The sequence below is a fragment of the Panthera pardus genome, unplaced genomic scaffold (assembly GCF_024362965.1).
Source record: "Panthera pardus isolate Hobbes unplaced genomic scaffold, ASM2436296v1 HiC_scaffold_21, whole genome shotgun sequence".
Lineage (NCBI taxonomy): Eukaryota > Metazoa > Chordata > Mammalia > Carnivora > Felidae > Panthera > Panthera pardus.
This window is the reverse complement of record NW_026526777.1, coordinates 56,550,026-56,573,526: the sequence shown is the minus strand read 5'-3', so window position 1 is coordinate 56,573,526 and position 23,501 is coordinate 56,550,026. Positions and strand designations below refer to the sequence as shown.

At 42.1% G+C, this 23,501-nt stretch overlaps 1 protein-coding gene across 1 annotated transcript; it reads right to left on the bottom strand.

The window, feature by feature from the left end:
* Window positions 1-469: 469 nt before the first annotated feature.
* Window positions 470-22,355, bottom strand: SELL (selectin L). The gene is made up of 9 exons (XM_019424274.2): window positions 22,207-22,355; window positions 21,304-21,385; window positions 18,490-18,876; window positions 17,453-17,560; window positions 13,218-13,403; window positions 11,843-12,028; window positions 10,146-10,274; window positions 6,210-6,228; window positions 470-1,625 (listed from the first exon to the last, which is right to left on the bottom strand). The coding sequence occupies exons 1-9, from the start codon at window positions 22,219-22,221 to the stop codon at window positions 1,607-1,609; spliced, it is 1,131 nt and encodes a 376-aa protein (XP_019279819.2). The 5' UTR covers window positions 22,222-22,355; the 3' UTR covers window positions 470-1,606.
* Window positions 22,356-23,501: the final 1,146 nt, after the last annotated feature.

Below are 23,501 nucleotides of genomic sequence, written 5' to 3'. Positions count from 1 at the left end.
GGGATGTATCTTAAACTACATGAATGTGAATGGGATAGCCTGGATTTATAGCATACAACATGGAGAATTTTTGCAACAGCCCACGTTATAAAGCAGAGTCTGAGATGGACTTGAGAAAGGAAAATATAATCAGCACCAAAAAAATGATTCTCATAGCGTGTACAAATTTGTATGAAAGCACTATTGGCCATGGGGCAGAAAGGTGTTTCCAACTAGGTTTTACCAGGCCCCTAGTCTCTGCTGAGAAGTTAGCCCTTGACCTTATTTGAGCATCATGCCATGGAGAGAGGGTTTTCTGCAGCTTATATCGACAGTACACAGTAAGCTCTTCCTGACTTATGTGAACACACATTTACTGAATGTCAAGGAACAAGCTCGACCGTCCAGGGATGTGACACAATTTCTGCCTTGAAGGAGGGAAGAATTTCACTGGGAGAAAACATACCATGGAAAATTTCTAAATAACAGATTATGTAACATTATTTATTTATTATTATTATTATTTGTTTATTTATTTATTTTGGGAGCAAGAGAGAGAGAGAGAGTACAGGAGAAGCAAAGCGAGAGCAAGAGAGAGAATTCCAAGCAGGCTCTGTGACGGCAGCCCAGAGCCCTACACGGGGCTCGATCTCACGAACAAAAGATCATGATCTGAGCTGATATCAAGAGTCGGTCGCTTAACCTACTGTGTCACCCAGACGCCCCGTGGTAACATTTTCTTTAGAAAGACTAAGTACAAAACTGTATGTTTAAAAAAAAAAAAAAGACTATTTAAGCACAAAACCTAGACTAATCTTGCAGCAGGAGGCCACAGGTTTGGACTAGATGTGACAAGACTAGTATGAAAGACTAGTCTTTCTGGTGATGTTTCTGGGGGATGTTTCTTTAATAAAAATATAGTGGTCATTTTTTAAAAGGCACCGAGTACAAGATGTTTCGGTGGATCTAATAAAACGAGTAAAACCAAAAGCCAAAAAACCAGTGTAGTCTCGCTGTCTCTCTCCTCTCTCTTTTCGTTTGGTGCCCATGAGATGCTATGTGTGGAAACCAGCCAACTGAGAAGAGGGGATGGCCGAAGAAGGTGGGGGAGGCCGGAGGCAGTTGAAGAGGATGGCCTCCATTTATAGAGGAGGTGAGGCTACCGTGCACGTGGCAGGACCTTTTCTGTTCGGGGCAGAACCCCACTACTTTGCTGCCGTTGGAAAGCGAGGACAACATCAATTTGATGAACTTACATCTAAGGATGTACCCCTACAGGAGACTGGAGATAAAATGTGATTTGCATCAAAACCGAGCCTGTAGGTGCAAGACAGAGAGCAAAACAGGGCATCTTTATATTCCCCAGCAATCTTCTCCCCCGCTGTGATCTCGTTTCTCCACGAAAAACAGAGTAACAGAGTGCGCTATATAAACCACAAGGGGGTGGGAGAGGCACAAAGGGAGCAGAAACTGCTGCCGGTTCGTCAGAGATCTTTCCAGGTGCACTGAGGGCGACACATTCATCTTCAGGGCAGGAGACACCACCGCGCGATAACTTTTCAGGGAGGGATTTGGGGGATCCGGTGACGTGTTAAGATCCCGAGAATTTTCTTTTACAGAGGGTGCTTTAATACGGATCATCCACGCTGAATAGAAAACAAGAGAATGTAAATTAAAACCAGGACCTTAAACATTGCAAAATTTAACAGCGTTCGTAGTAAAGGGCGATATTCGGTGTAAAAGTCGGAAGAGGAGTGAAGAAAATGCCTCTCAGGTGAGTTGGACGAGCACAGGACGTTCACTCAGGCAAAGGAAGAAGAAGAAAACCCTAAAGCAACACCTGTCACACTTGCAGCTGCTTGCCGCCCAGAGGTGGTGTTATAAAAGGCAGATTCTGATTCGGTAGATCTGGGCGGTGCCCCGGATTCCGCATCATCCCTGCTCCTGCTGCCGCTGGTCCGTGGGCCACACCTGGAGACATTTCTGGGGGCACAGGCTTTGTCTTTAGATCAAATGAGTACGAAGGGCATTTGTGATAGACTTTGGATGATGGAAGTCAGTGAACAGTAGAAGACGACAATGCTCAAAAGGAAAGAGAAATTTGAGAAAAATCAAAACTCATGAAAGGTGTGGTGGTAATTCTAAATGCTTGATTCTGGAGGGATGTGATTTAGGGAGACAGTGACAAATCTAGTTTCATGACAAAAATGACACTTTGTGTGTGTGTGTGTGTGTGTGTGTGTCAGTGTCACAGTTGTCTCATCCTTGGAGGGGAGGGGGCTAGGGGTAGGGGAAAGGGAACCAAATAGGGCATGTCTTAATAGCACCTTTCAAAGGGAGAAGCAGATTCCGAGACTCTGCTGTCATGATGAACTGCCAGGGTAAACCACAGTTCAGCAGCTGCAAACGTGCTTTTGCCAATACAGAGATAAAAATGTTTCTGAAAACAAAATTTCACATATACCCTCCACTGAGGTTGGCATCGTATCTTCCTGTGTATCTTGGGTGTAGCTTTTACCCAGGCAGAATTTAGACACCAGAAACCAAATGAGGTGGTAAACAGAACCAGTTTGCAGAAGAGTGAAAATAACCCGGCAAGAATTGAAACCACAAATGCCCCAGGAGTTGGTCATTCACCAGCCAAGACCTAATAAGAATGAGCACAAAAGACTATGAGAGCTGGCTGCAGAGCTTAAAAACAAAAAACAAAACAAACAAACGAACAAAAAGACAAAAAAGAGCTTCAGTGTTTAATGTGATGGTTTTCATTTTTACCTTTGGCTTGTTCTAGAAACACACTCTGCCTCTTCCATCCCACCCTTCCTCGGTGCCCATTACACATGGTTTCAGGGTGAAATCATTATCACATCACTACGGAAAGCAGGCGTCTGGGACTTAGAACTCTTATCATTGGAGTCGAGAGTCCTGAGTTCTACAAGTGTAAGGATTAAAAGCAGGATCTTTGGATCCACATGGGTACAAATCTCAGCTTTGTCATTTATTCAGTGACCCCAGGCTAGATATTTTACTTCTCTTTGCCTCTCTTCCTTTACCTGTAAAATGAGGATATGAATAGCACCTCCCCCCACCTACAAGCTGGCAGGCGATATTTAATGATTTCAAACATGCAAAACTCACAGAGAGGTGTGCAACATGGAATTAATGTTTCATAAATGTTTATCATTATTTTAGCTATGTCACTCTCTCAGGGCCCATAGGAAAGTTACTCATTAGCTCAGTTATAAAGAGAGTGAACATCATGTCCGTGAAGATCCTTTCAAGACCTAAAATTTTATAATTCAATGAAGTAAAGTCACCTCGATCAATAAATGAGAGGTGTTGCAAGGCATCTGGGCAAATAATACTTCTTTGCTTAGTCCTAGCATCGGGTGACACATTTGAAGACCTATATCGATGGGGCCAGCCTTTCCTTCCAATTTCTGTTTATACCTCCTGTACACCCTTGGCTCTTGATAGTTCTAGCTGCTGGCACCTGAACATGCTGTCATATCCCTGCTGCCATACCATGCTTCCATCATCTCCTTGTAGTCTGTCCTCCCTGCTTCTCTCCATACCCACAAACCCTATCCATTCTTCAACCAGGGTCAACCTTCTTTATAAGATCTTCTGTGATCACCAAGCTTCTTCTATACTGACAAAGTCCTTTAACACGGAGTTCGCCAGTCATTACTATACTCTGCCTTATATTTTTCTGAAAATATATAATTTTTTTTTTATTTTTCTGTCTTCGCCACCCAACTAGATGATAATCTCCCTGAGGTCAGGGTCATGGACTTACTCCTCTTGGTGTCTCAGTCAAGCTTAGCATTGTTCCAGCACAAGAGTATTTAATAAAAAACTACTGATTGATTCATTGTCAAAATCAGTGAGCCGTTAAACTTCATACGGCAATTAGCCGAATGTGGTAATTCACTTAATGCTAATACTCTTCCTGTCAGCCTCTCTTCCTGTCCCCCAAGGTTTTCTAAAAAAATTGAATTGATCTGCTTCCATCTAGTGGCAATTAAAAAGTAAGTGGTTCCTGTGACCAGAAAACGGCTCGGGGTGGATTGTGCCAAAAAAGACTTTCACTCACTGGGTGTGAGCATGAAAGAAATCTTTACATCTTGTGGATTTCCTGCCCACAGAGATAAGGAGCCCAGCCCAGAGAAGGGTCTAGGACCCCATCTACACTGTCGAATGGAAGATAGGGCACTAAAATAAAATAGAATAAAAGGACATCCACTGACCCGATTTCTTCATCCAGTTACCTTCCTAAGGATCTCATCTCCTAGCCAAGCTTTTTAAAAAGAGATGGCTTACATATTCTGTCTCAACTTCCTCATCTCCACTGATTCCTCGACACTTGGCCACCAGAGTTCCTCCGTGACCTCGACCCTGAGAACAGACTCTGCAGATACCCTTGTTATATCCAGTGGGAACTCACTGGTTCTACTGAAGCCACTCGAAACCATTTCTGTTTCCTTCTTTCCTTGGCATTCATGACCCAGACTCTCCTCATTTTCCTTCTGCCTCTCTGGCAACCCCTCCTCGTCTCCTTGTCCTTCACTGACCTGTTTGATATAGATGCTACCCCTGTTCCTGCCCTCTCTCCCACGTCCTCTTCTGTTCTCCCGCTCCTTGCTCCTCACTCTCCCCAGATGACTGTACCTGCTCCCGAAATAGCAGCTAACCTCAAGGGACGTGAGAACCCCCAAATCCACTCTCTGGCCCCTGGATGGCTCCTGTGATACAGATAGAAGCAGTCAACTGTTGGTGAGCCACAGACGCCTAAAGCTCAACACCGACACAACTGAACCCATGACCTTCACTTCCAAAACCTCTCATTCTTTTGTGTTCCCTTTTCAGTAAAGAGTATTGTATTGATAGTAACCATCTGCCAGTTCCCGATAGGAACCACAATGACTTCTTTGATTCTTCTCTCTCTCTCTCTCTCTCTCTCTCTCTCTCTCTCGCTTAGCCAATTAATAACCATATTCAGTTGATTTCACCTCTACCTCATGAACTAACTCAACCTCACTGCCATTTCTTTAGATAGGCACCATCAGCTTTAACTTAATAACTTTAAATGCCTCCAAAACAATTCTTTGCCTCCAGGCTCCCCCTACTCCCCTGTCTGCAGAGTGATCCTCATAAGATGCAAATGTTAGCCTGACATTCTCCTGCTTTACCCCAAAGATCTCAGGATTAAGTCCATACTCCTTCAAATGGCTTATAAATTAGTCTATGATCTGGCTCCTGTTGTCTTATGTCTCCCCAGTTTCTCTTTTGCACTCAGAGCTACAGCTCACTGAACTCGTAAGAACTTCTTCACAACAATTTGTGGTTGGTAGCGTGGTTGTCTGAACAAGCAACCAACCTTCTCAGGGACCATCTCGCTTCTTCCAGCATTTTAAAGGAGCTCGGTTTTCTAACTGGGTGCTCAGTGTGCCACCAAAGCCCCATCCCCATCATTCTTCTTACTTATACTCTCCTTCTCCAAGTCTCTAAACATCTGAGAAACTGAAGAAATGTTTTGCCCTCTTCACTTCTGCCAGACGGACCATTGCATTTTCACATGTTTGCATCTCTTCTCGGTCTCTTCCTCCAGCTGAAAAAAATCTGAGGTTTAAGACCAAGCTAAAAGAATTGCCTTTTTGGGGAAGCCGCAGGTAGAATCAATGTTCCCCACCTCTTCCACATTTCTGAAGGTCAGTGCTAATCAGAGCAGTAGTCATTTACCTTCTTGTCCTAGGCACTGAAGGCCTGGGGTCTAGAATGATACCTTCTCAGAGCCTGGGACTCATTAATGTCTCAATAAATCCTTGACCAATTGAATGTTTCCTGAATACTGTATTTGGTATTGCCCTTACATTCAACTGGGACAAGAAGAGATATGTCATAATGCTTCCAGTCCTCTAAAAATTTTTCAGGGACAATCAGAAAGAGCTCCCTTCACATAACTGCCCTTTCTCAAGAGGGCTCTACGTGTTCATTCATTCATTCCAATCCACCGGCACTAAAACAAAACGACTCACACACACAGACTTCAAAAACACAGCTCTTAAGGGAGGCTAGTGGATTATCATTCTATACGGAAATTTCATTTGAATGAGACCCCATGTAAATAGTTACTAAGGAGTTAAGGTGTCTAGCTCTAACAGGAAGTATCTCAAGGAAGGTAGAGAAAAGATCAACAGAGGCGGAAACTTCTCACTGATGAAACTTACCTTTCCCGAGACTTTTTACCTAAAAACAGAAGAAACAGAAAAATAGCATCAGCATATGTAGACAATTCTCTTTTTTTTTTTTCTTGGTAAGTAAGAGAGAAGGCCAAGTCCCACTCCCAAAACTGTCTTTTGAAATGTATTAAACATTCGTTGGGTGGACCCCGCCTGTGTAGAAGGGGATTTGAGATGTCGGCTTAGTGTTCTAATTCAAACGGTGGTAGATTCTCAGATGTAATAGACCCACTGGGACAGATGCTTCTCAGGGTTCTGTTCAATCTTTGGTGCTGATCACAAAGACAGCAGCCTAGCTTGACTTGCCTGCCTGTCAGTTCCAACACCCCCATACCCGTGTTTATCCCTTCCCCACCTGCCATCTCCTCCCACCTGCGGGTTCCTCCCTAACAGACTTAGCTGGTAGCATCGTAAGAATATGTGTCCCTACGTCTCACACCACCTTGTCGGCAGTGTGCCTCTGATTAGCTACTCACCCTCTGAAGCCACGTCCCTTCATGTGTGAAAGGGGCATGGTAATTACCTCCCTCTCATTGAGTTGATAAACTAAAATGTATTCAAAGTATTTAGGCCAGGGCCTAGCACGTGGACAGTGCCCAATTACTGTTTTTAAACCTTTAAAATGTTAGAATTTACCATTTTAAACATTTCTTCCCAAATCCAGCCTGCTGATGACATGGGCAGGATGCATTTGAGCAGGGAGAATGAAATCTGAATTAACCTCAGAGTCTGTTTGTTTATCTTAATATTTTCCTTTTAGGAACAACGAAACACATACCAATACATGAGCAAGAGTCTGTTCTTACTGAGAGTTCTTTTCGAAGAAAAAGGAACTAAGGGCATGTGTTCAGTTTCGTGCCCTGTGCTAACCCTGTGGGTTGTTGGTTCAGGTGGGGAATTCTTCCAACCAAGAGAAAAAAAAAAAAATAGAGCCTCAAAGACCAGGTGTTAGGAGGCCTGTGTGAATGGGAGTCTGATCTCTGATTCTGGCCCCTGCTGATAACAGGATTTGGGAGATTTGGCCTAAAATCACTGCTTCAGTTTTATTATTCATTATTTCATTATTTCATTACTTCTTTCTTTCTTTCTTTCTTTCTTTCTAACAGAGCCAATGGTGATGACTCATCAGAGAATGATTATCTAGGGGAACAGAGTGTTTCTAGATAAGTCTATGCAGAGGGCACACATTTCTAGAGCCTGCATTTATTTCTCTTCCAGAAGAAAGGAGCTAAAGTCTGGATACCAAGACAACTAGGGCAGGGGCCAAAGTACAGGTTCTGAGGACAGGATAAGAGTCAGGATTCTGCTCATTTCCTCAGCTACTGTGTCCTAAATATTCACCTGTCCTCCTTTTTCAGCTTACTGAACCTGAAACACAACACGTAGGAAATTCTCAGAGTTGATGACTACTACATACATGTGGACTTACTGTTTTTAACTTTTTTTTCTTGTAAATGTGTCAGCTACATGGTTAGAAAAGCTCTGAGGGGTTAGCCCAGGAACCTACCCATCACTCTTAACACTTTCTATAGGAAAAACATTCTTCATGTTTCAAAGAACTAACTTACAACTAAAATCTTTGGAGGACAGAGCCACTTGGAGGTTGGAAATATCAGAAGATGTTCCGCAAGTGAAGACCATTGAAATGCTACATTAAAGATACCCTGACTTTCCTCCAAAGCCAGTGATCTTTCTGGGGCTTCTGTTCTCTTTGCTGGCATGAATGTACCTAGCCTAACTGCCCGTTATCTGTTTCCTGTTTGCCCCACACTTATTCCCACAGCAGGGGCATGTAGTTTTCAAGTTATCAGTTTGAGATCTTGTACAGAAATGACTCCAAGGTAAAAAATTTAAAAACAACCCCATTGCTTTTCTCACCACTGCTTATAGAACCACCTTAGCCAGCTAACCCCCACCCCACACCCTGCCGTTAAATACAAGTGAATGCATTCCATTCTTTTGATTCTACTAACATTTCTTTAAGTTTTGTTTTCATTTCTTTTCAGAGGGTGGGGGGAGGCAGAGAGAGGCAAGAGAGAGAGAATCCCAAGCAGGGTTCATGCTGCCATTACAGAGTCAGATGCCGAGCTTGATCCCACAAACCATGAGATCATGATGTGAACCGAAATCAAGAGTCAGAAGCTTAACCGACGGAGCCAGCCGGGTGCCCTCTCTACGAAAATTTGTTAAGAGACTTTGGAATTTGGGGATATCCTCCTTATTAAGGTGACTCACACGCCAAATCCTCAAAGGTTATTTAGATACCAGCCTCCTATCCCAGAGGCCAGCGTATAAATGTGCACTGCATTCTCTACCCCTCGGTTCTGTCACCATCACCTAAGGCAGGAGGGAAAAAGGGATGACTGGGGTCAGATTTTGAAGTTTCAGTGGAAAGGATAGTCAATGGTGGGAGAAAAATCTCATTCTTCCCTTAGTGGAATACTTAAGTACTTAGTCTCATAAAATGATGGGATCCAATCTTAGCAGAATTTCCAACAACAGGGGCAAAGACATTTTAAACTGCTAATAATGAAGTTCTTGCACATCAACAGTGACTGCTTCCATGGTCTTTCTGGGTTGGTTATAAGACTAACCTAGTATCCTGATTCTTAAATTTGGAATGAAAGATTCCAAAGATAGTAGAAGACCATTAGGGACTGGTAGATTCTACTCCTGCAATTGCCAGTGGGGATGGGGGAGGGGCAGCCTTTATATACCATGTTCATTGAAGAGACTCCATACTAATTAATCGATGGAAGTAAAATTAAAATGTCAGTCAACTGACTCGGAGAAATGCAACACCGAGCATTTGGTTAGCAGTTGTTTTGAGATCACTGATGGCCTCTGAACTTAAAGCAGGGATGCCTTAAAAGCTGCTTAATGTCCATGAATTTCATAGACTTCAATGTTTCTGCCAGGCAAATTTGGACAAATGTGGCAGTGCACACCCAGGACCTACCACAGACTGTGGATCTGTAACCAGGAAGCCAGTCCCACTCTAAGGTTTGGACATCCTCAGGAGGGAGGTGAGGGGAGTAACACGGTTGTTTTTCCCTGGTGGCGTCCCATGTATTGTTCCGGGTATTAGCTTCTCAAACAGCTCTTCTTATACCCTTTTCTTCTCCAGGCCAGAGCGAAGGGAAGCACGAATACACAGTGCATTTATTTAGAGCTGTGACCTCAGTGAATACACACTGGGGAGAAAACCAGGGACAATGCAATTCCCACATGTCAGAAGCCAGACAGGCACATGGCTCAGGTTTTGGAGAATAGTGCCTTAAAAACCTCATTGGACCTTAGATTCATTTTCTAGTGGAACCGTAGCACTGAGATCAAAGGCATGCTGGCTCCTAAGGGGACAGAGATTATGCATCCATTTTTCAGAACTAAATAAGAGCAAAGAACCATTAAAACGTCTCATTTGTCTATTAGTGCACTAGTGAGGTGCCTTGAAGACAGTAGGCATTTTTAAAAGGTTTGTCAGATGAAAAGCACAAATCAGCCACCTTGTTTTAATGAAAGGGTGTATGGGCCGTTTCCCACATCCCCAGCAATGATGTCTATAGAACACAGAACTTGGTATCCTGCTTCAGTTCAATCTAGCAATCTTAATTTCCTGTGGGTTTCTATACTTTTATCCACTTTGCTTTTGTTTCTAATTATTTTTTCAGTGTTTATTTATTTTTGAGAAAAACAGAGAGAGACAGAGCATGAGCAGGGGAGGGGCAGAGAGAGAGAGGGAGACACAGAAACCGAAGCAGGCTCCAGGCTCTGAGCTGTCAGCACAGAGCCCCACGGAGGGCTGGAACTCACAAACCGCGAGATCATGACCTGAGCCAAAGTTGGATGCTTAACCGACTGAGGCGCCCCTATTTTTATCCACTTTGAGTTGTATTATTTTCGTATGAAGGCAAACTCACATACCTTTCTTCAATCTTCTTGCCAGCCAAATGATAAATGCCAACCCAGAAAAAGCAGTAACCATGACTGCCACCGGAATGAAGAGAGGGTTATAGTTACCCTCTTTGATCATTGAGAAACTCTGGTCCACTTCTGAAAGAGAGATCAGTAAGGCACATAGCATGAGGCCACAGCATTATATCCTTCGTGCCATCTCATGGCCTTAGCTTTTGTTCCTCCTTATGTCTTCCGGTAACAGTCCATTTGATGCCAGTTGATGGATGGGGAAACTGGCATGGGAAGGACCATGATGACTCTGCAGCAGAGGGAAAGACAGGACAAGTTTCTCTAGCCCAGTGCCTATAAAATTCTTAATCCCTAGATTTGCGATTCACAGAACTCCTGGAAGAAGTACCTAAAAATCTGAGTAAGGGGTCACCATCGTATTTATCTCCATGGTCTTGTTCAACAGTTGGGACTCTGCTGCACAGAGAAGACCTAAAACATAGAATATGACTTCAGGGAAAATAACAGCCGGTCATCTTAACCAGGTGACATAACAGTCAAGGGAACCTATTAATGCTTTCCCTTTGAAGCAGTTGGGCCAACATGTGTACTTGCTGTTTACATGCTGAGGACCTACGCTGAACTGTCTTTCGAATGATGTTGTCCTACTACATAGTCCCACTTCCTTCACAAATAAGTAAATGGATCCACCTGTACCCTCTTGTAAGAGTGAACGTTTGGGAACTTTTATTGAAAAAATACCAATGCGAAAAAGTCTATCTTCCGATACCACCAATTAAAGACACTTATTTTTGCACGTTAGCATAGGGTTTGTGTCCCCCATTCTTTGTGTTACTTTGACAAGCCCTTTCAAGGTGCTTCCCCCCCCACACCCAAATATATCATAAGAAAAAGGCTCAAGTTCCCAGATGATCCAAAGAGAGGGTGTCTACAGGCTCCATGAGGATGCGGAAATGGACACTGGCCCAGCCTTAAAAGGAAATGTCCCATAAACCTGACACACAATCCTCCCCTACAGATCCCATGCCTCCTCCCCAGTTCCCTCCCACACTCCCTGGCCTTGGGCCATACAGAGATCAGCTTCTCTGGTAGTTTCTACTGATCCTACCACTTAAAAACTTTTCCACTGGTAGAGATGATCTCAGGGGCAGACATGAGTAGCTATTCTTTCATAAGCTAATTTAATGTGCATTTATTTAGCAACTTATTTAGCACAGGCACTGTGTCAAGTGGAGAGTATATGGAAATGAGGAAGACAGTCCTTCTCATACACAGATGAGGGAGGCATCGGCTTAGTGATAATTGGTAAGTATACACTATTTGGGGAATTAGGTGGTCACTGGTGACTTTTGTAGAAACGTTTTAATGGACTAACAGAAGTGAGATTTTAGTGGAATGGAAGAATGCATAAGAAGTCAGAAAATAAAAGAAGTAAGCCAGAGACAGCGCATTTAGATGTTAAGAGTTGAGATACGATGAGTTAAAAATTGGCTGAAAACAGAAATGACAGTCATCGAAGGAAGAGGCAAGAAGAGCCAAGGATTTTATAGTAAATTAATGTGAACAAATTTGTTTTTAAGCCATATAAATGTAGCAAAATGAAAATTTTAAAGTTTAATCTATCTCTCCCCACCATCTTCCCATCCAGCAGCTCCTTCTTTAAGTTGTCAACACATAGGGGCAAACTTACTCACTTTGGCATATTGGACTAGGGCTTGACCAGATTCCCGATGGTCCACAAATAATTTTTCTCTCCCCGATTAACTCAGTTCCTTCTAAGCAGTTGAAGGTACATGTGGATGTAAAGCTGAAGTTGGCCAGGGGGTGACTACAGTCCATGGTTCCCAGATCGGGTGCCATTAGAGGCTTACAGGAAATCGCTTCCATGAAAAAGAAAAAAGCAATATTTCTGAGTAGAGGCCCTCTTTTCACCAAAGGTTTTTAGCCAAAGCTGCTCCACTCAACTGTGGAACCACCCAATTGAATCTAGACATTTCTAAATTCTAAAAATTAGTTCTGATAATGTTTCCAGATTTTATACTCTTGAGAATGATGGAGATTGTATATCAGAGGTGAAGCCAAGAGCACTGAAAACCCTTGCGGGTGGGGAGGTGGGGAGAGGAGGGGAGAGTTGGCTGCTCCAGGTTGCTGCTCCTGTCCTGGTAGCTCTCCAACACTTCCTGGAAGTACTACATGGCCTTGGCCTCAAGAGTGCTTATGGAGTATCCTCAGTGAATGTAGAGAATTCCCACCCTTTCACCTGATCTAAAGCAAGCAGTGTTGAAAAACACCCCAATTCTCTGAAGCAACTCACTCAACTCTTGTAAAATTCAGCAGGTTTGACAATTTAATTCAATGATTTCAGTATGACTTTGATAGTTTTTTTTAGAATTAAACCACTTAAAATTAGTGCGTCAGATGCATAAATGTAGAAAACGTAACCAGAATTTCACAAGCTCAGATGTCACCAGTTTTCTCCTGTACAGGGATAGTCTTTTTAACAGCTAACAAGAAAAAACCCACCATATTTCAAATGAAAAAAAAAGATCAAGAGACTGTGTTTTTGTTTTTCACAGCAGTTGTTATTCCCCCGAGAGTTTATAGAAGATGAAAAGTAAAAAAATGATTTCAAGAATAAACCAAATAAAACAATCAAAAAAATTCTACACCCTGAGAAGGAAATTGGTTGGTGTTAGGTAAGACACCACATAAAATAGGTGTTACTGAGGGGAGAGAACAATCAACATTTAACTGAGGTTCATCTGGACTATGTGTGCCATGACGATGAGAAAACTAAAGTAAAAAGTACACTATAATCACGCCGCATATTACTGAAAATTATGTATGTATCACGAGATGGTTTCAGAGGTATTTGGTTGTTGTTTTTTATTTGTGGTTTTTCTTTTTGATTTGAGTAACAATAATCCCTTTCAAAAGCATCATAGTATGATCTAAGTTAGATTAAATTATGTTCCCAAAAGGCCAGAGACTCCTTACAAGTCTCTGCTGCATTTTCTCAGTTAACCCAAGTCGGCCATGACAGAGCCTCTAGTCTGAAGACTTACTTACTTTGACAGGTTGGTTCTAGAGATGACCAGTTTCCAAAAGGTCCACAAGTGGTTTCCTCAACTCCAATGAGGTCCGTGCCCTTAGAGCAGTTGAAGGTACACTGAGAGCTGAAGCTGAAGGTTCCCACAGGGTGACTACAGTCCATGGTACCCAGATCAGGGGCCTCCAGAGGCTCACACTGAACCACTGCAGTAAGAAAAAAAACAGTACTGGCTAGTGTGGAGAGCACCTGGTGTCTGGGTTTGAATCCTAGCTTTGGCACTTGGTCACCAAATGTCTTTGCACAAAGTGAACTAATCCTTCCAGCTTCAGTCTCTTCATCTATGAAAGAGGAGTCATGGTAATTGTAATAACTTCCTAGAGTTGGTGTGGAGAGTAAATGATCTAATGTAAGTCAAGGACTTAGAAGTGAACTTGGCTCATAGGAAGTCCTAATTAAACATCAGCTGGTCTTCTTCTTATTGTTGGCATCATCTGAGAAGATAGTTGTTTGTGTTTATTTCTTTTGAGAATGAGAACAGGGGAGGGGCAGAGAGAGAGAGGAGAGAGAGAATCGTGGGGCTCGATCTCATGGACAGTGAGATCATAACCTGAGCTGAAACCAAGAGTCAGATGCTTTACTGACTGAGCCACTCAAGTGCTCCTGAGGAGAGACTTATTAAACCTAGATAGGTTTAAGTGGGAATGACCAGCTCGATTTGGAAATAATTGTGACATCAGAACTCCTAGGTAGAGTAGAGTGCTGGGAGCAGGAGGCGTGGGAAAAGTGTGGGGAAGCTTTAGGAAGCATCTTGGCCTTGATCCTGTTTTCACCCTCTCCAGCTCGGCTCCAGACCTTCAGTTTTTCTGATTTTGACAGCCCTCTCCAGAAACTGTATCTATTTCCCTGCTCTGACTGGTGGCATAGGAGATTGAATTGAGCCTTGGAAATGAGTCTTCACATTTTTAGGCCCCACCATGCCATTTGAGCAAATATTTCAACTCTTGTGTCCTATTCTTTATCCAATTTGAGCCATTGTGGTGACCTTGCTTTTGAGATTTCAATGAAGAAAGGACTTTAGGAACTGGAAGAATTTTTATATTTTCCATATACAGTACAAGTCCAAATTAAATTATGTTCTCCAATTCTATTCATGACTACAAGCAAGTGCTTTATATACTTCAGGCATAGTCTCAATCTGACATATTAAATTGTAAACAATACTTACTGACCTCAAGCTGCTGCTCGTCTACCAGGGGATACGGACAAGTAAATAGATGACTTCAACAAGTGCGGGATAAACAAGAAAGAAATATGCGGACCTACTGGAACGTGGAACAGAGGTACTTAGCCTATCTTAGGGTCCAAAGAAAGCTTTCTGGAAAAAAAAAAATATCAATCCCTGAACTATGTCTTAAAGATGAACAGGTCTGTTAGCCATGTGCAAAATGAGAGAGAAAGCCACGAGCAAGTCAGTGAAATACAAAGCACATATGAAAAGGGTGGAGAACTACAAGCACTTTGTTGTTACACGGAGGAAGGAGGAGGAAGGGAATATGTGAGATGAGATTAGAAAGAAAGGTAGAAGCTAAGAAAAAATGCTTTTATCTTTTCTCTTTGATTTAATGAGTTCCTACTGTATATCAAGCATTTCTCTATGCCTTGAGGAGTTTCGATTTCATCCTATAGGACACATGATAGGTAGAAATTGAAGGGTGGATATACGTGTGGTATTTGTTTGATTGTTTTTCATTGATCAGCCTGCCTGTAGCATGAATAGTATATTTAAGGGGAGCTAATTTAAAGCTGTGGAACTCGCCTAAGAAATGAATCCAATAGTCTAGAAGGAATGAGGGCAGTAGTAGCAGAATTGGCAAATGGGAAGCAAATGAGAGAAACAGTAAGTTGTTAAAATGAATAGTGTGTTACTTTGCATAAAAGTAAGGGGAGGTGTAAGAATTTCATACCAGAGCACCCATATAAATGGTGGTGCCTCATACTGAGATAAGAAATACAAAAAAAGAAATCTGGCTGGGACGATTGATTTTACAGTCCTTTGGGCATCCCAAAAGATACACTTAGCATATTTGGAGTTGGGGGCTGGAAATGGATTTGTCAGTCCAAAGCTCACGTGAATCTGTGAGTCCACAGAAGTTGGTAAGAAACCTATGAAGAAACCCAAGGAGAAATGATTATAGGTAGAAAGAAGACCAGAAAAGAGTGAGAGGATGAAAGCTAAGACAGAAAAAAGAGTAAAATGTTCAAAAAGGAGTGAAATGGGCATGCCAATGTTATAAGAATTAAAAAGTTAAAGATCAGGGGCGCCTGGGTGGCTCAGTTGATTGAATGTCTGACTCTTCATTTCAGCTCAAGTCATGATCCCAGGGTCATAGGATCAAGCCAAACATCAGGCTCTGCACTGAGTGTGGAGCCTACTTGGGATTCTCTCTCTGTCTCTGTCTCTGTCTCTGTCTCTGTCTCTGTTTCTCTCTCCCTCTCCTACTCTTAGCCCTTTATTTTGCCCTCCCTCCCTTACTCTTTGCCTTTATTTTATTTTATTTTAGAAAAAGAGTGCACATGAGTGGGGGACTTATGTGCACTCTTCTTCTAAAATAAAATAAAATAAAATAAAATAAAATAAAATAAACATACTAAAATATTAAGTATCAATAAAGAAATAATAAAAAAGAAACTTCAGGAGTGGTGTGAAGGAAAGTATTGGGTAGGAATTAAGTGAAATGAGTTAGACTGTCACCAGTTGGTTGACACTTAAATTTATTTTGGCTTTAATTCTTTATTCTTTACAAACATCGCTTTTCTCTTCTTCTAATTTCTATCCTGTGCACCAGATACTTCAACCACAGTTTTGAAACTCAACCAATAACAACGAAATGATTTGATGCTTCTTTCAGTAGTGAGCTGACTGGGTCAAAGACTCCTTGACTTTGAGTCTACGTACTCTTTCCTTTCTGTTTCTACCACCATGACGCTGAATGATTTCAATAGACTCCTACTGATTCTCTCCATATTCTTTCTTTTAAATTTTTTCTTACATTTATTTATTTTTGAGAGACAGAGAGAGACAGAGCACAATGGGGGAGGGGCAGAGAGAGAAGGAGACACGGAATCAGAAGCAGGCCCCAGACTCTGAGCTGTCAGTACAGAGCCCAACCCGGGGCTCGAGCTCACAAACCATGAGATCATGACCTGAGTCGAAGTCAGACGCTTCACCGACTGAGCCACCCAGGTGCCCCTCCATCTTCTTTTTTTTGGTTCTCCAATCTGTATTATGCATTGCTTCTAGGAAAATTGTCCCAAATGCAGGTGTCAAGATACTAAGTGGGTTCCCATTATCCAATAAAGGCCATATTCTTTCATTAGGCAGTTAATTTTCCAGCTTATACCTTGCTTTCCATCAAAATAAATTATAAGCATATATAATTTCCACTAGCTAATTGCAAATCCTTCATGGACAGAATCTATAATAGATTTGTCATTGTATCCCCCAAAATATACAGCCCAAATAAACGTGTTGGATTTATTACTATACGTCTCTGACCTATATTGTGTATCATTATGTGAACTTCTCTTTTTTCTTTCTTTTTTTTTTTAATGTTTATTTTATTTTTGAGAGAGAGACAGAGCATGAGCAGGGGAGGGGCAGAGAGAGAGGGAGACAGAATCCGAAGCAGGCTCCAAGCTGTCAGCACAGAGCCCCATGCGGGGCTCAAACCCATGAACCGTGAGAGATCATGACCCGAGCTTAAGTCGGATACTCAACCGACTGAGCCACCCAGGCAGCCCGTGGACTTTTCTTTTCAGCCATGCCCTGTCATGACTTTGAGGCTTACATACAAAAGCTAGATTACCTAATGGGTAACTCGCCCTCCCAACAATAAATGGCAATGTTTCTTTCAGACTTCCGGGTTCTAATGAGTCCAACCAATTTGCCGGATTTGGGTTCCCTAAGAACAGGAATATACCATGCTTGATTCATTATCATCATCCTTAAAGCTTTTTTCCCAACTCTGTATTGTCTGTGGCACTGAAAAAAGACTTGCTAAGAAGTGAATTGAAACTTCATGCTGACTTATGAAATCTTTCAGGAAAGGCAACAACATTGTGCAAGCTTATCCTTCTGATAAAAACTTCTCATTTCTCAGAATGGCTAGTATTGTTTTGTCCCTATCAACTTCTAGGCTACAATAACCCCATAAGTTTACACAGAAAGAAACAAGACAGAAAAGGGGCTTACCAAATTGACACTGGGGCCCATAGTACCCAACATCACAGTTGCAGGTATAATTATTGATGGTTTCCACACATTCTCCATGGTTGCTGCATGATGAGGGCTGACAAGAAGCTTTAAAGGTGGGGGATGAAATCAATGATTTGAACATGATTACTTCTTAGTACTCAGAGTCATTTCTTTGGATACAGATAACTCTTTTGGCTGAGACTACTTTAATAAGCAGGAAAGGTTTATCTGTACATTCATAGCATTTTTGCACCAAAAGATAGGTCAGGATTTTTCTATTTATGTCATATACTGGCCATATAGCCACAGACATATACTTAGAATGAATTTACTGACACCAACATTCTCTAACATTCTGGGGAAACTCACTGATATACTTTGAACTCTTGGAATTATTTTGTTTTAAATGTCATAAGTACATTAAGTGATAGCCTATCCCCAACCATTTCTGCACTATATTTGACAATCCCTCTCTTTTTAGAAAGTACTATAGAAAGATTAAGAAGTTCGAACTTGTTAGGTCAGTAGAGAGCCCAATGTACAAGAGGTCAAATTAACTATGTTTCACTGATGAAATATGACTTGGAAAAATACCGTTTGGGAACTGAAAACAAATTTTCATCCTCCACAGATAACAAAACATGGCAGTATTTCATTATATAGAATTATGGGAGATTAGGCCAAGCACAAAACATAAGCATAAAGCCCCCCACCATAAGCAGGGAGGAAATGAGGGGGCGTGTGAGCCTGAGCTCTTGGCCAGACCCACCTCTCTGTATCCGCTTCCCTGCCTCACTTCTCACATACATTTGTCATATTGATGCGGATTGATTTAAAGATGTCACTTTTGGGTGTTGGACCCAGCCTCCCACACCAAACGTGCACAGAAGTGACATGCTTTTATTCTATTTTTATTTTTGTTTTGTCGAGAACTGGATTTACTTCCAAAGGTACCAGAAACTGCTTTCTTCCCTAACACCCCCACAACCCCTGGGATCCACGCCACCACTCTCCCCACTCTGGCCACCGCCTACCTGTGTAACAGAGGGCTATCTTCTGCTTGTGGCAGGAATCATCATTCCATTTTCCCGCGTCTTTGGCCCTCTTGATGTAAATCTCCACACAGTCTTCTTTGGACTTCTTGTTGTTCGGCTCTCCATGTCCCCAGTTCTCTGCTTCTTTGGTAAGAGACTTGTTGGTTCCCACCCAAGTCCATGTTCCCCCTACCTTCCGGATTCCTATCCAGTAGTAATAGCGGCTGAAGGGAAGCATCTGCTCTAGGTATTCAATCTCCCCCTTGTTTTGGATGGCAACTAAATCTGTGTAATTTTCTTGGCAGAACTTTCTAGCCCTTGCCCAGTTCATGGGTGTTTCAGAATAGTGGTAAGTCCAGCAGTCGGTCCCGTGACGTGCAAGGAAATCTGAAAGACATCAATGTGAACTATGCGGGCTCACAGTCATGGCTGGAAAGAATCTAGAGCGAATCCATGCCGGGCCTGCCACTTAGATGTGAAGAAACCGAGACCTCAAGGGTATATAGGTTACCTTCTCAGGGTCATAGAATCGGTCATTTGCAGATTTGAGGTAGAACCTAGACCTTTGGTTTCTATTTACTTTTCATGGTAACATTCAATACTTTTTGTGCATCGCTCTATTTTAGATAAATCTGGTGGCTTCCTAGATTTATTTTCATAATTTTTTTCTCGAAATTCTTCCAAGTGAAATTCAACCAATGTATTTTAGAAATTCTTATTTCCTTTTCTATTTCCATTAATTATATGCAGAAGATTTACTATCCACTTTTTTATCCTGGGATAATTTCCTAGAAGCCAACATTTATGTTTCTACTAGAGAAGAAAATAAGGACAGGAATAACAGCATACTTTTAGTTATCTCTTCATCTCAAAAAGATAATCTTTTACCACAGGAAGAGCTGCTTCTGGGAAAGCCTTAATACATAGCCCAAGCCTTATACATGTAACTACGTTTTTTGGTTTTTTTAAGAAAGAATAATTTACAAAACCAAATGATGCAGGATTATGAAATTGATTTAGATCGTGTTCTGCGCGCAAAGATACCCAGCGTGTCTAGTGACCATATGGGTGCTTCGAATCTGAGGACTTTAAAGAAACAAAACCAAGAGGTGCCTGGGTGGCTCAGTTAAGCATCCGATTCTTGATCTCAGCTCAGGTCTTAATCTCAGGGTCATGAGTTCAAGCCCTGAACTGGGCTCCACACTGGGTGTGGAGCCTACTTAAAAAAAAGAAGAAACCAAAAACCAAAAAAACCCCAGAAACACACAATGACTTCGTGGTAGCATATGCCATTCTAAGCACGGTATGATCTATGCGAAACACTGTTCTACCGTTACGGTAAATATTTTCACAGCCATAAACATCTACTGCGTTTCCACTGTGTAGGGCAAAAACCATAGAGAAATATCAAAGAGAACATGGATCCAATTTTTGCAGTCTCCTAAGGATTCCTCCTGAACAGATGCAAAGAAAACATAATTAATCTTTTTTTTTTTTAATTTTTTTTTCAACGTTTTTTATTTATTTTTGGGACAGAGCGAGACAGAGCATGAACGGGGGAAGGGCAGAGAGAGAGGGAGACACAGAATCGGAAACAGGCTCCAGGCCCCGAGCCATCAGCCCAGAGCCTGACGCGGGGCTCGAACTCACGGACCGCGAGATCGTGACCTGGCTGAAGTCGGACGCTTAACCGACTGCGCCGCCCAGGCGCCCCTGAAAACATAATTAATCTTGATCAAATTAAACATACCAGAAATGAACAGAGAATTGGAAAAAAAAAAAAACCCAGATATGATTAATGAGTAAATAGTGTAATAAAATAAACATTTGGAGTGGAGCTTTGAAGGAGCATTCTACCAGAATATATGTTCGCAGGAGAAGAAATCGTTCTGTTCGGGGGGTCTCCTCAGTGCTAGAACAGTGTCTGCTACGTTGCAGGGACTCAGAAAATGTCTGTTGAATGAAATGAGCACTAGCTTTGCAGGTGACATGAGGCAGACATGGTGTAAAGAATGTGTGAGGGACAGAGGAAAGCACATTTGTTTGGCCAGAGCTGAAAATCCAAGCTAAGGGGTAAGAAGACATTAGCTTACTTAGGAATGGGAAAGCTCAAAACAATTGCTGGAGAGTCTTCAAGAATCAGACATAAAACTTGTCACACCAATGGGAGAAGAATAAAAAAAAGGGGGGGGGGGCGTCTGACCTTAAGGAGCTCACCCTTTAATTGTAGAAATGACACTGATGTGCACTAAACTAATGATAAAAATAGAAAGTACCGTGCTAAATATTTGGCACAGATTGGGGCACCTGGGTGGCTCAGTCGGGTAAGTGTCCAACTTCAGCTCAGGTCATGATCTCACGGTTCGTGGGTTCAAGCCCCGCGTCGGGCTCTGTGCTGACAGCTCAGAGCCTGGAGCCTGCTTCAGATTCTGTGTCTCCCTCTCTCTCTGCCCCTCCCCTGTTCACGCTCTGTCTCTCAAAAATAAATAAATGTAAGAAAAAAATTACAAAAATAAATATTTGGTACAGATTGCAAATGTGCCATCAGATATTTCTTAATTGACTTTATTTCTTCATAATTAAGACTTTAGTGGTATTATTAGGATTTGGACCCTGCAACAAGGGTGTGGCAGGTTTAGGAGGTTTCTGGGCTGTCACAAAAAGTGACAGGAAGGAAAAGATGCTCACAGAAGGATAGAATTAACAGCTATCTACCTAATCATCTTCCCTGTGACTGTGTGCTCCCAGTGGATATTTAAGAAAAATAAACGTAAGTGAAAAAGGGCTTAGCAATATATCAATACCGTAACGTACCACAACAGAGCACTGTCCAGACCCACAACCTGAAGACATTCCATGAGTCCCTCTGAGCTCTCTGACATTTCCATGGAAATACCTGCAAAGAAAATTATAGTTAGATTTATATTCTTAACTCACAAGTTTATAGCACCTTGAGGAGATGGCTACGACTCTCTTAAAGTTCAAAATAAAATACATATTCTTACTAACCTTGCCTGAAGTAAGAGGTTTCTTAGATGAGCATGAAAAGGTAGCATTAAATTTGCTTCAAAACTGACTCAAAGTTCTTCTTTCTTTCTTCTTTCTTTCTTTTCACGTTTTAGGCTCAGGTTGCTGATTGTTACAACTCTGATTTTTTTTTCTACATTTAAGTAATTTTTCTACTTCCCTTCTGCTGAGCTATTAGATGAAACTATTTGATATTGAATATGTATATTTTTAAAAGTGTTTTTGGATGCTTCATGAACTATTGATGTCTGAGATTTAAATGTTAAAATCTTACACTGGATTATAATGATTCACTGCTTCGAATACTTAAAAGAATTAGATAGCCAGACACCGATAAAGAAAAGCAATTCATTTTCTTTCAAGTCAAAAAGAAATACATTTTGCACAACCCAACCACAAATGTTCTGGACACCTTAAAACTGTATTTTCTGAACTATGTCACTTCTCAGGTAGCCCCAGTGTTTAGCTGCAAAAGTGCTCATTTCAACAAGAGAGTACTTCCTCAAGACTCTCACCAGAAACGAGTCAATGAGGAGGAATCAGCACATCTGAGAAGAAAAATTCTGGGAGCACTCTTCAGCTCAGGATTTTTAGTTCTTGGCTTTGTGAAAACCAAAAAGGAACTCTGCCCCTGCAGTCCCAAGGGTTTCTCTCTGAGCATCTGGAAATCTCTGAGGCTGAAAAGCTCACCTTGGCTTTGCTCATCCCTTCTTTAGTTCTTCCGGACTCCAGCCTCTCAACTCAGCACCAGGGCGTCTGGGTCCTTGCCCACGGCTGGGCTGGGCGAGCTGTGCTTCAGGAGGCTGCGTGGAGTGCCACCAAAAAGGCTTGCTTTCTTTCATTTCCCTGACTCAGTCTCACATCCTCCTCCTCCCCTTCCCCTTACCTTCCCCCATCTCTTCTCACTCCTCTTTCCCCACCCCTTTCCTAGTCTGGCCTCTCTCACTACCCTGAGAAAAGTAGAGCTGCTGACCGTCGTTGATAGATTCTCTTCTCCTTCCCTCCTACCATTTTTTCTTCCATCCCCTCTCCCTTCCTTCCTTCCTTCTTTCCTTCTTTCTCTTTTTCCCTGCCTCCATCCTTCCTTTTTTTCTTCCTTCCTTCCCTCCCTCCTTCCCTCCTCCTCCTCCTCTTCCTCTCCTCCCCACCCCCCATCTCTCTCTCTCTTCTCTTTTTGAATAAATACTGCACTTAACTCTTGGCCGTCCATGGTAAAGGGCCCCAGATAATTGAAAACATCACGCAATTAAAACAGCATTTCGGACCAAATTTGTTCAAGTTCAAATTCAAGTTAGTTAGCATACAGTGTAGTCTTGGCTTCAGGAGTAGAAGAACCCAGTGATTCAGCTCTAACATATGACACCCAGTGCTCATCCTTAATGCCCATCACCCACTTAGCCCATCCCCCGTCCACCTCCCTTCCAGCAACCCTCAGTTTGTTCTCTGTATTTAAAAGTCTCTTATGGTTTGCCTCCCTCTCTGTTTTTTTCCTATTTTTTCTTCCCTTTTACGATGTCTGTTAAACTTCTGCTCACCTGACAGGTTGACGTCTAATTCCTTCTCCCTCTTTCCTTGCTCGCCCCCTAGTGGAAGTCCTCATTAATGGCACCTCCTAAAGTTAAGCTCTAAAGAGAGCAAAGCAGCTCCACCTTTTTACCCTAAGGAGTTTGGGGCCCTAGAGTACTTTTGTGTTTTTTGTGTGTCACATGTGAAGGAACTAGACTTCATATGAAATTAGGACCTATATTATGGAGGGCAATGGAAAGTAAGAGTTATGACATAATCAGATTTGTATTTTTTAAAAGACATCAGTAACAACGGCAATAGCCATAGAGCTCAACCCTCCATATGTATCACCTTATTTAACCTTTAGGAAGGTTAAGTACTACTATTCACCAGCAGGCACTGTCGTCACCCCCATTTTAAAAGAGTCTCCGAGAGCTTAAGAAAGTTGGGCTTAGTCCCAAAGCTAGTAAGAGACACAG